The sequence below is a fragment of the Nomascus leucogenys genome, chromosome 20, assembly GCF_006542625.1.
Source record: "Nomascus leucogenys isolate Asia chromosome 20, Asia_NLE_v1, whole genome shotgun sequence".
NCBI classification, from domain to species: domain Eukaryota; kingdom Metazoa; phylum Chordata; class Mammalia; order Primates; family Hylobatidae; genus Nomascus; species Nomascus leucogenys.
The window spans coordinates 58,547,586-58,559,839 of NC_044400.1; the positions used below are offsets into that span (position 1 = coordinate 58,547,586).

At 37.9% G+C, this 12,254-nt stretch overlaps 1 protein-coding gene across 4 annotated transcripts in view; it reads right to left on the bottom strand.

The window, feature by feature from the left end:
- Positions 1-2,544: 2,544 nt before the first annotated feature.
- TBC1D19 (TBC1 domain family member 19) overlaps positions 2,545-12,254 on the bottom strand; it is a 178,450-nt gene continuing 168,740 nt past the window's right edge. For 2 of the 4 annotated variants that reach the window (XM_003258556.4, XM_003258555.3), the window contains 2 exons: positions 12,111-12,181; positions 10,921-11,128 (listed from right to left, as the gene is read on the bottom strand). In XM_003258556.4, coding sequence (XP_003258604.1) covers positions 11,054-11,128; positions 12,111-12,181 — 146 coding nt within the window. In that variant the 3' untranslated portion in view covers positions 10,921-11,053. Of the gene's footprint in view, positions 3,790-10,920; positions 11,129-11,695; positions 12,182-12,254 lie in introns of those variants that run through there. The other 2 variants (XR_004027327.1, XM_030801175.1) reach the window with 2 other exon arrangements.

The window sequence follows — 12,254 nt, forward strand, 5'->3', positions numbered from 1 at the left end:
TTCACTTCTTTACACTTTCTTTAGGCTCTCACACATGAAATACTCATTCATCTACTTTTCTCCTACACTAGGGGAGGAAACCCATCGACGTAAAAAATAGTATGCCTCTCTCCATATCTCTGTCTTTCACATACACTCTCCCCACCTCCCCACCATGGGTCAGTCCATCACCCAAGTCTTGGCAGTGTATCGTGCATGTGTTATGGGTGCAAATTAAGTTGTGTATTTATATTTCAAAAAAACTTTGCAGTGATTCCATTTATGAAGGAGGAATTATTTTGTCTGAAGATAATCCCTCCCCATGCCCGGAGTAAGTAGAAACAACAAATAGGCAGAAGTCAGAAGAGAGGAGAACCAAATTCACTAGATGAGAAAAAATAGGTGAGTCACCAAACTAGTGTAGTGATAGAGCAGAGACTACCACAACTCCTGCTGTCTAAGAAGCAGCTGACTTTGATTAGACCATATGAGGCTTCCTGAGGCAGTAGGTGCCCCTCCCCAGAGACAAATGATCTAGACCACAGCAGTAGAGTTTATTGCTCAGTCACCTCTGAGGAGACGGTTCATCTACACATCCCCGTTTATTCTACTCCTTATCAGAACTCACTCTCTAGGCATCAATTACCTAAAAACTTTCTTCCCTTAATCTGACCTAATTTGCTCCCCATTTCTCTCATCCCCAAATTCCCCTCCTTAATAAACCATCCCCCCCAACTCTTTGGAATTCCCAACCCCTAATATGAGTTCATTAAAATCCTGGGTTTTTCAGTCTCTTTTCTGGAGATCTATTCACAGTCTCACTTAACTAAAAGAAGGCTATATCTTGGGGACATGGTTTCTCTGAAGCCCTTTCAAACTTTTTTTCTCTCCACTCCAAAAGTGCTTCAGCACCAACCTTACTCCTCAATGCCAATTTTAGAGTGTTATTCCTCCTTCCTTCTTGCAAACCCCCTCTGCTCCTTCGAGGCTCATGCCATCTAGTTCTACTACTCTTCCCCCTCCATGCTGCTGTCGCCTACTAGTAGTCTCTGGGTCTTTCCTCCTCATTCTCAGGGAAGTGAGCTTGCAACTCAGTTTTATTCTTTATCCCTACCCTACTCCTATTGTCCTTTGTGGCTTCAGCATGTATGCTCATGATTCATCTAACATCATGGACTCCTGGTTTTTCGACTTCCTCATACTTTCAATGATATTTTCTTCTACCCTATTTTAGCTATCCATATGCCTTACATTTTTACATCAATAAAAATGGCACCATCTCCAAAATTTCAAATGCAAATATCACATTCTGACTACCAATATTAACCTTCCACGTTATGTGCCTTCAAAATTACCCTTCTCTCAGAAGTGCTTTTACTTTTTTGTTGTAACCTTTAATCCATTCACCCCTCTTTATCCATATCCATCACCAAACCCTCCTTACCTTTTATTTCTCTTCTTTTCTAGTTTATATTCCATGAACCATCATTACAGGTTCTTCCTTGCAAACCTCAACTTCTTTGTTCTGTTGAATGAGATTTGGAGCTCAACAAACTGCACTCTTCTTCCTGCCTGAGTTCAGCAGTACTTGAGAGAGAAAATTAAAATCTAGGCTGATGAAAGCAGATGAAGATGATATATCATCTTTCTTACTGCTAAGTTAATCCCAAGGAATGTGACTTAGTTTTACAGCAAGGACTTTTAAAAACTGAGTTAGTCACGGGCTCCTCAGCTTTTAAAAACTGAGTTAGACACAGGCTCCTGAACAACTACAGCCATCTCCTCCCCCACCCCCAATTCCATACTGTAGGATCTGGATTCTGTAAAGCTCAGGGAATAGGGGAGCAGTGCAGAAAGGTTCACTGTGGGCAGCTGGATTCCGTGAAAAAGATGAGAGAAGGAGGTTGGCTTTAAATGCTCACTGTCATATCCCGACCTCATCAATAATATAATTCATTCTTCTCCAGGGGAGGAGGGAATGAGGGCCAGCTATCAGCCAAAATATTACACTGATAAATATCTTAAAATACTTGTTAAAATTATTCAAAAAAGAAGTACATTTCATTTAAAATTAGGTGAGCTGTAACACTTTCATATTTGATTGCAAGTTCTAGTCAGCAAATAAGAAATGAAAAACAACAGGCAAACATATTTGAAAGAAGCAAAATTGCCTATTTATAGATAAATTACTGTACATCACCTAGGGATGCTGCAAAAAAGGATAGTAGAAGTAGTAAGTTCAGCAAAGCCTCAGGACACAAGGTCGATTACAACCAGCGAGCTCCTTCCACACAGAAGAAAACATTAGGACTTGGTGATATACTTTCCCTAACACCCCTCTTCCTCTATCACACTTGCCCAACTTTCTGTGGTCTTTTCCCTGTCAGCACCAGAACAGAAGTTTGTATTCAAGATACTTTTATGTATTTTATCTTACTTGTGTAGACCCAGAAAATCTGAGACAGGTCTCAGTTAATTTAGAAAGTTTATTTTGTCAAGGTTGAGGACGTGTGCCCATGACACAGCCTCAGGAAGTCCTGACGACATGTGCCCAAGGTTGTTGGGATGCAGCTTGGTTTTATAGATTATAGATTTTAGGGAGGCATGCACCATCAATCAAGTACATTTAAGAAAGACATTGGTTTGGTCCAGAAAGGCGGGACAACTCAAGGCGGGGAGGCATCAAGGCTATAGGTAAATTTAAACATTTCCTGGTTGACATTTGGTTGAGTTTGTCTAAAAACCTGGGATCAATAGAATGTTTGGGTTGTGGAGACCAGTTTTATCATGCAGATGAAGCTTTTAGCTAGTGGGCTTCAGGGAGAACAGGCTGTAAAATGTTTCTCATCAGACTTAAAGTCTGTGTTGATTTTAATGCTGGAGAAGTATAGTCAGGCATGTCCAACCCCTACTTCCCTTTATGGCCTGAACCAGTCTTTCAGGTTAAATTTTAAGAGCCCTGGCTAAGGAGGAAGTCCATTTAGATGGTTGGGAGGTCTTAGAATTTTATTTTTGGTTTACATTTGATCATTATCAAAACCACACAAGAGAAATTAAGACAGGCAGAATCACCTATTTTATAAAAAGGGTTATTAAAACAATGTGAATTTGTTATTTTCATATGTTACAGTTAATACAGTAAACTTAATTTAGCTGCGAGGAGACAGATTGTCTCTTATTGCTGTCACAAACTATGACCCACATAGGAGCTCAAAACAATACAACATTATTATCTTACAGTTCTGGAGGTCAAAAGTCCTACAATCAAGGTGTCAGTAGGGATGCATTCCTTCTGGAGAGTCATGGGAGACTCCATTTCCTTCCAGCTTCTAGAAGCTGCTTGTGTTCCTGGCTCATGGCCCCTTCCTCCATTTTTAAAGCCAGTTGTGTGACACCTTCAAATCCCTCTGTGACTCATACCCTCCTGTTTCTCTGTTTCACTTTCAATTATAAGAACACTTGTCTTTACATTGGGCCCACCTGATAATCCAGGATAATCTCCCCATCTCAAAATTGTTAATAACATCAGCAAGTCCCTTTTGCCGGTAAGGTAACATATACAGAGTTTTCAGGAATTAGAACATGAATATCTTTGAGGAACCATTATTTTTCCTATCACAGGAAGGATGGTGCCATTACTTTAAGAAAGATGTGCTAAGATTCTATTGTCATAGGGGGTACTGTCTCTTACCACATTTGATACTGAAAAAGCAATCACACAAATACCTGTATACATTGAAGGTCCAGCACAGTACCTTGCTCAGAGTAAGTATTCGATGTTTGTTGAGTAAGTATATGTACACCACATATCTAAGAAAAAAGTTTTAAGGATAAAGAATAGTTGAATAAGCAATTAAAAACCATTTTCTAATTAATATGACAAAGGCATTGATAATACCTGAAGCCAACGGTTTAAGTTAAAAGGATAATTTTAAGAAGCCATGTGAATGATCAGCAACACAAAACTTAATCTATCTTCTCTGTATGTCAATATTGCTCCCCACCTCCTTCTGAATCTGTCTCACTTTCCCCTACTGTTTTATTTATTCATTTTGAGACAGAGTCTCACTCTGTCACTCAGGCCAAAGTGCGGTGGTGCAACCTCGGCTCAGTGGAATCTTCATCTCCCGGTTCAAGTGATTCTCCTGCCTCAGCCCCCCGAGTAGCTGGGATTACAGGCATGTGCCACCATATCCAGCTAATTTTTCTTTTTTTTTGTACTTTTAGTAGAGACGGGGTTTCACCATGTTGGCCAGACTGGTCTCGAACTCGTGATCTCAAGTGATCTGCCCACCTCAGCCTCCCAAAGTGCTGAGATTACAGGTGTGAGCCACCGTGCCCATCCCCCCCTACTGTTTTATTGCTAAGTTGGCCAAACTATTGTTTATAAATATTGAAAAATATTTGTTAAACTTATTCAAGAAATAAGTACATTTCCTTTAAAATTAGGTGAACTGCAACACTTCTGTATTCAATTGCAAGTTCTAGTCAGTGCATAAGAAAAGAAAAAAAAGCATACGAAAGAAACGAACAAAATTTTATTTATTTATGGATGACATACTGCATATATGGAAAATCCCAGGGAGGCTACAAAAAAGGATAGTAGAAGTAGTAAGCTTAGGAAGGTCTCAGGATACAAGGTCAATATAAAATATCAATTGTATTTTACATCTTAATAACAAAAGTTTGGAAATTGAAATAAAATACCATTATTTAAATACAATAGCATCAAAAAATGTGAAAGAATTAGGGATAATTTTAACAAAATATGTGCAAGAACTGTACACTGAAAACTACAAAATATTACTGAGTAAAATTAAAGCAGATCTAAATAAATGGAGAGGTATGCCATGTTTATGGATTGGAGGACTCAACATTGTTAAAGATATCAGTTATTTCCAGGCTGATCTATTAAGCCAATGCTATCCCAATAAAAATCAAAGCAGACTTTTTGCTTCTTTTGGTGCAGGTTAAAAAGTTCTTTAGAAATGCGAAGAAGCTAGAATGGCCAAATAATTTTAACATACGTGAATAAAGTTAAAGGACTTACACTACCTGATTTCAAGATTTACTATAAAACTACAAAAATCAAGAGAGTGCAATATTGAAATTAGGTTAGACAAAAATTCATGAACAGAATAGAGGGTCCAGAAACCAGCCCATATATATTTAAAGTTTATAATCTTTAAAGTTTCTAGAAGAAAACATAGGGAAAAAAATATTTGTGACTTTGACTTAAGCAAAGATTTCTTGGAGAGGAAGCAAAAAATATAAACCATAAAAGAAAAACTAGATAAATTGGACCTCAACAAAATTAAAACTTTTTCTCTTTAAAAGACAGTTAAGAATATTAACTATCTCATAGTTAAGAAAATTAACTATCCTATAGGCTGGGAGAAAATTTTGCAAACCATATGCTGCATCCAGAATAAAGACTCCTTACAACTTTGTTTTGAGACAAAGTCTCCCTCTGTCATCCAGGCTGGAATGCAGTGGCAGGATCACAGCTCACTGTAGCCTTAACCTCCAGCCTCAAGCGATCCTCCCACTTCAGCATCCCCACCACTCCCACCAGTAGCTGAAACTACAGGTGTGCACCACCATGCCTGGCTAATTGTTTTTGTATTTTTTGTAGGGACGTGGTTTTACCATGTTGCCCAAGCTGGTCTTGAACTCCTGGGCTCAAGCCATCTTCCTGCCTTAGCCTCCCAAAGTGCTGGGATTATACGTGTGAGCCACCACCCCTAGCCTATAACTTAGTAAGATCATTGATTTAAAATGGACAAAAGATTTGAACAGATACTTTACAAAAGAATATGTATAAATGGCAAATAAGTATGAAAATATGCTCAATATCATTAGGAAAATACAAATTATAACCACTTATTAGAATGACTAATATGACAACACCAAGTGTTGGTAGTAAGGATTGGGAAACACTGGAACTCATATACTGTTGGTGGCAATGTAAAAAACTAGAACCACTTCAGAAGAGTTTGGAGGCCTCCTTCTAAGTTAAACACGTGCTTACACATAACCCAGAAATCCTACTCCTAAGGTATTTACCCCAGATAAATGAAGATATATGTCCATATGAAGGCTTGTGCACAAATGTTTATAGTAGCTGTATCCATAATACACCCAAACTGAAAACAACATGAATGTACATTAACAATGGTAAATAAATTGTGAAATACTCATACAATGAAATCCTAGGCAGTAGTAAAAAGGAATGAACTACTGATCACACAATATGGATGAATCTCAAAACATGCTGAGCAGAAGACGCCAGACACAAAAAAGTACATATGGATGATTCCATTTACGTGAAACTCTAGAAAAGATGAATCTAATCTTCAGGGACAGAAGCAGATGAGTGGTTGGAGTGAATGCGTGTATGGGGGATTAGATGGGGAGGGGCACAAAAGGAACTATTTTGCGTGACGGAAATGTTCTATATCTTGATGTGGTGGTGGTGACATGGGTATATACATCTGTTAAGCCTTATAGAACTGTACACTTAAACTGCATTTTATTTTACATAAAATATACATATAACTTTATTGTACATAAATTATACTTAATAAAGTTAACTTAAATGAAAAAAAGAGTGACTGAACCATTTCATTTTTTCCTCTGAAAATATTCTTTCCTTTTGGACTTCCAAAGGCAACTCCGCAAATTCCTTTATCAGTAAATGAGTGAATTAGAATAGATGATGTCATTCGTTCATTCAATAAATATTTACTAAAGTCTATTATGGGGCAAACACAATGCTAGATTCTAGAGATATACGGCTGAAAAAGAATCCAATTTTGTCCTCGAGGAGTCACAGTCTAGTGGGAGTGAAAGACAAGCTAACTTGATTATAATACATCTTATGTATATGTAGGGGTTAAGGATTCATAAGAGAAGCAGTCTTCCCTGATGATGCAACACCTGAGGTGGGTTTTGATGTACAAGTAAGAGTTAGGTAAAGAGGGAAGAGAAGGCATTCTAAGCAGAAGAAGCTGTAAGGGCAAAGGGCCAAAGGCAAAATATGTACCTTGTATTAGGTACTTTGAGTAGTTCAGTAGGTCTGAAATATACAATTTATCCTTGTAAGGTCATGGTTGTGTCTTGATTAGAAGAAGTTAAAATATGCTACTCTAGTTTGAGCAGTGTGTAGACAGGGGTTCTACACCAAATAATGATACCCCTTATTATTGTGCATCACCTAAAAGGAAAATAACTGCCATCAGTTAGGATCCTTTCTGTTGCAAAGAAAATCCTTTGGGTCTTGTAAAAAAAATAGTCCAGAGGTAGACTGGTGCAGCATGATCTGGGGATCAACAAGGCCAAAAGAGCAGCTTTTCCTTCTCTCCATTCCTAGACTGCAGCAGCTACACCCTACATTCTTTCATTTTCATATCCAGCTTCCCTGAAAGATTAAACCAAAGCTTCCTAATTAAGTTTCACTAGCTCTCGTTGGTCTCGATTTTGCACTGGTCCTGAAGCAATCCCCATGGCCAGAGGAACAGTACATGGTGACTACTTGGCTAGGACCCAGAGGTCCTGGGGATGCAAGTCAGCCTCACCTGATGCACATGGGGAAGGGGTAGATCACTAAAGAAAAATCAGAGCATTTGTGGAAGAAGGAAGACTAGATACAAAGGAGAAATTACGTTTTATAGAAAACAGATCCCAACAATTTCTGAGTAGGTCAAGGGATACAGACATATACGGACAAATTTCTGCTTGCATCTTCCACATTTAGGACAGACAAGTCAATGAAAACTGCCTTGATAATAAAGTGACAAAATCAGAACACATATCCAAAAAGCTATCACTTAATACTATAAGCATCATATGAGTGGATGAATAGTTCGATGAGAACAAGGAGAAGGGCATAATCAATTTAATTTATAGGCTCCATGGTATCTTCACAACAGAGAAAAATTTTGGGGGGGAGGCCTTGAGAAATGGAGAAGATTTTGGTGGAGACAAAATAAACAGCCATATCTGGTTGAGAATCAGCATAGAACCTGGTGAGGCTGAAGTACAGGATAATGGATCATTGTGGGAACATAGGAATGAAAAGACCAAGCGGTGAAGAATTTTTTCTGTTATGCTACAGAGCCTAGCCTTTATCCTTTAAGCAATGAGAAGTTGTTGAGTTTTTCAAGCATAGAAACGGCACAATCAAATCTCCATTCATAGAACTATGACTAGACTAGGCTAGACACTTCTTCATGCAAGAAGGAAGGAGATAAATCTGGGGGGAGAGAAAAAGCTAAATTCTGAAGTAGAAGGCTGAGACAACTCAAGCTTAATGGTCTCTATTTTCCCTGCAAAATAGGAGAAGAGAGCACATGCTGAGTGTGGGGTACTGTGAAGTTAAGACAAGCTGGAAATTTCAATTAGCCAGAACATGGCCTTACCAAAGCACTCAACAAAACCATTATTCAATAAACTCTTCCATACTATAAAGTCATAACATATCACATTAGTGGGTGAACTGACATCCTGAAGAACCAAATACAATTTACCTATTAGGCTACATCAATGCCAATGTATCACTGTTCACTCCAATCTTTGTAATCACTGGCAGAGCAGATGTGAAGGAGGTGTCAAGGGTTGGGAGGAGATGGCACAGGAGGCTGCAAGAGGAAGGAAGCCAAATGAGGGAGCCTAAGGAGGGGTGGTTAAAGATGGAGCGGACAGGTCTGGTGTGGTCACTCACGCCTGTAATACCAGCACTTTGGGAGGCTGAGGCAGGTGGATCACTTGAGGTCAGGAGTTTGAGACCTGGCTGGCCAACATGGTGAAAACCTGTCTCTACTAAAAATACAAAAAATTAGCCAGGTGTTACGGCGCATGCCTGTAGTCCCAGCTACTTGGGAGGCTGAGGCAGGAGAATCACCTGAACCCAGGAGGTGGAGGTTGCAGTGAGCTGAGATGGCATCACTGCACTCCAGCCTGGGTGACAGAGCCAGACTGTGTCAAAAAAAAAAAAAAAATAGCATGGGTAAGGCAGCCCGATGACCCTCAGTGCAGTGTTTTAACAAGCAGCCAAGAGCAGTGCTTGGCCTGGGGTCTGCAGAAGCAGCAAAGTGGGTGGTTGTCAACCAGGTCTGGCTTTGGGATTCAGATTCAGATCTACTGCCTAGAGCCACCTGTTTCAAATGAAAGGATCTGCTATGGCACGGTCCATTCATCTTTACAGACATAGTCTTAAACTATCAGGTTAAATGATAGAAATGCTAATGAAGTTGTGCATTCTTCATATATCATCTTCTACCACTTGCCCTTAAAATGTCATATACAAACTAAGTACCAACAATATCCTTCATTTGCTTGGTGCTTTGCAGTTTAAAAAATTACTTTCAAATATAGTATTTTCTCATTTGGTCCTACAGGTCCTTACCTACCTGTAAGGTAAACAGAGAAGATACAATAAGTTCCTACCATTTGTTGCCAGCCCTTCAACCCCAATTACAGATAAGAGAGCTTACATTATCTAGGGATTTACAGGAGGACCAAAATTCCCCCATCTGAGGACCAGAATTCTCCAGTCTAGTGTACTAGACTATTACATTGCCTCTTTTAAAAAAGCTAATGCATATTCTCCTAAAGAAAAAAGCCAAAGATGGGCATATCTATATGCATGTGAACCAGATCATTTAAAACTCACTCTCTTCCTAATATTTAGCCATTTTCTCAGAGTAGATAATAGTCATGGGTGTGTGCTGGTCCTGTCAATTAATGTTCATTTGCAAACAAAGAATGGCAAAGAATAGGATTATAACTGCATCACCTTCAAAAGCAATAAAATGGGGTTTATTAAGAATCAATCATGGAATAAATTATTATTCAGCTCTTAGTAAATCAACAAGCGTTTTTCCTAATATATACTGCCAAAATAAAAGACTCATAAAATACGTTTGGGTAAAACTTAATAAAATTCTAGGCAATCAATAAGAGTATCAATCTACTGATTTACAGTTTTAGTGAAGTGATCAGCATCTTAAATTTGAAACTAAAATCAAAGGACAATAGTTTTTGGACTTTTTCCCCCACATACTATTATTCCATATTACAGAAATGGTAGGTCTTTTGGAAGTAATACAAAATAAGACCCTTCACTTATAATAAAGCCCAAAATAAGGCTGATGCCTTGCATAATGTCTGCAGTTTAGAATGAATGCCTACTACCTACTTTTAATCTCTCTCAGCTGCTCTGCCCTGGAAGTAAATCTTGTTAAACCAAGCTTCAGCAAAAGTGAATGTGGTTTTGACTCCTCATTCTCTTGGGTGTCTTCCTTGTATAGTTACAAAGTAACAGAAGTTAGCAACAAGCCTCGGCAATGTCAAGTCTTCTAAGCAAGAGAAGGAAGGTTGAGAAGTGAAAAGGGATCACCTATAATTTTCTGACTTTCAGAGAGTCAAGCATAAAATATTGTCAGATGGAGACAATTGTATTTGACCTTCCCCAGTAGAGATGTTTAAAGAGAGAAATAAAATGGAGAGAAATGTAGAAAATCCCTGGGGTGTAAAAAGTTGCTTAAAACATCATTTAAGCAACTTTTGAATTCCTACTTAAAAACATTATCTTTTTCAAGCATTCTCACACCCTACCCCACCCCTGGCTCTTAGTGAGGAGCAATTTATGAGACAAAACGATACATTATCTAGAGATAAATTTATAAACTGACATAAAAGAATTATCCAAGAAGCTATATTACCTCTTGAAGTTTATTACAGTATCTTTAGTTCTTATTGCATATATTATTACATGCCATTTACAAGTCAGGATTATATATATATATAGATTATAATATTATATATATAATGATCAATTTAGCAGAAGTTGTGTTTATTGCTTCTGTCTTGAAAATCAGCAGCATGCGATGCAATATTTGGTGCAGAGTTATTGTTTCAAAAAGTGAGAAACTACTTAGGTTTAACTGAAGAGGGAACATGATCTTTATTGGCTTATATGCAAGGTTTCATTTTGGTTTTATGCAGAGTTTGCATAGTTCATGATTTGTTTCTAATGAAAAACTAGATGCGTTGTCAGTGACTATGAAGAAGATCAGGTGACAGTAGCAAACAGAAAAATTTGAAGAAGAGGCATAACTTTTAAAGTAGAAAGGTCAGCAAGAACTGCCTGAAACAAAAAATAAAAAGAATTATTAATAGCAAAGCGAAGTCTATGAAATAAGGTAAACATAATTACAATGTAATTTTGACACTAAGCTCCTTCTTCAGATTTGTCCTAAATCTTAGTACTAAAGCTACAACTTTCCTTCTCTTTTCAGAATATCTTAATGTTAGTACATGTGCAAAATGCTAAAATGTGCTGTAGAAAATAACCTGGATGTTAGCCTCAGTCTTCTTCAAATATACAAGGTACCATGAGTTTATAACAGGTTTAACATTTCAACTTGCTTCTATAAATAAGCATACATTATGAATCCTAGTCCTGTTATTCTAGTGTAAGGAGTAACTGACTGCAGGAAATCATCTTGAGATGGAACTAATGTTTATTCAGTTGCAAGATGCATAAACATCCTCTTCCCTTTAAACAAAAATGCAGGCAGCTATTTTAAGGAAAAATTTATATTTCTGTGAAAGATAACAAATAGAATAATACAGTAAGCACTATTTAATTGAACCATACTTCAGGTATAAATTATACCACTGAAAAGAAATCAGCTTTAAATAATTAACTCACAATTTAAAATAACCAAAAAAGCCCATGTATCTTCACTATATCATCCAAATACACGCTCTTTAATTCTCTCAAGTGGTTTTTCTTCTGTGAAAATAATGCATGGACATGAACAATAAAAAATGCAACATAAACCCCCAACTGTTTCTATTAAAATTACCAGGTATCTGGTTTCCCAGAGGGTTATAATGGTTTCCTATAATAATCTTGTTTATTACTCCTTCATAAGAAGACTTTTCTCAAGTAATTAAAGAAATTTGAATCCTTAAGTATTATTAGCTCAGAACTTAACAGGTTTTACCCGAGTTAAAAAATCTGGCTACAAGTAATGTGTGTCCTATGCAACAGACACTAAAATGACAGCCTGGCAATCTCTCAGAAACTATTTCCATCCCATCTGAGTGAAACTTATCCTTACTTCAGCTGCAGCCAGTGATGTCACCTCCATCAGGTTCACTGCTCGGAAAGCAAACACGGCAGCTGCCAGCACTGGAAAAGAATGCACACTACTTCAACTGCTGGCCTACTCATCAGCCCGGCACGGTTACTGCTATGCTATGCC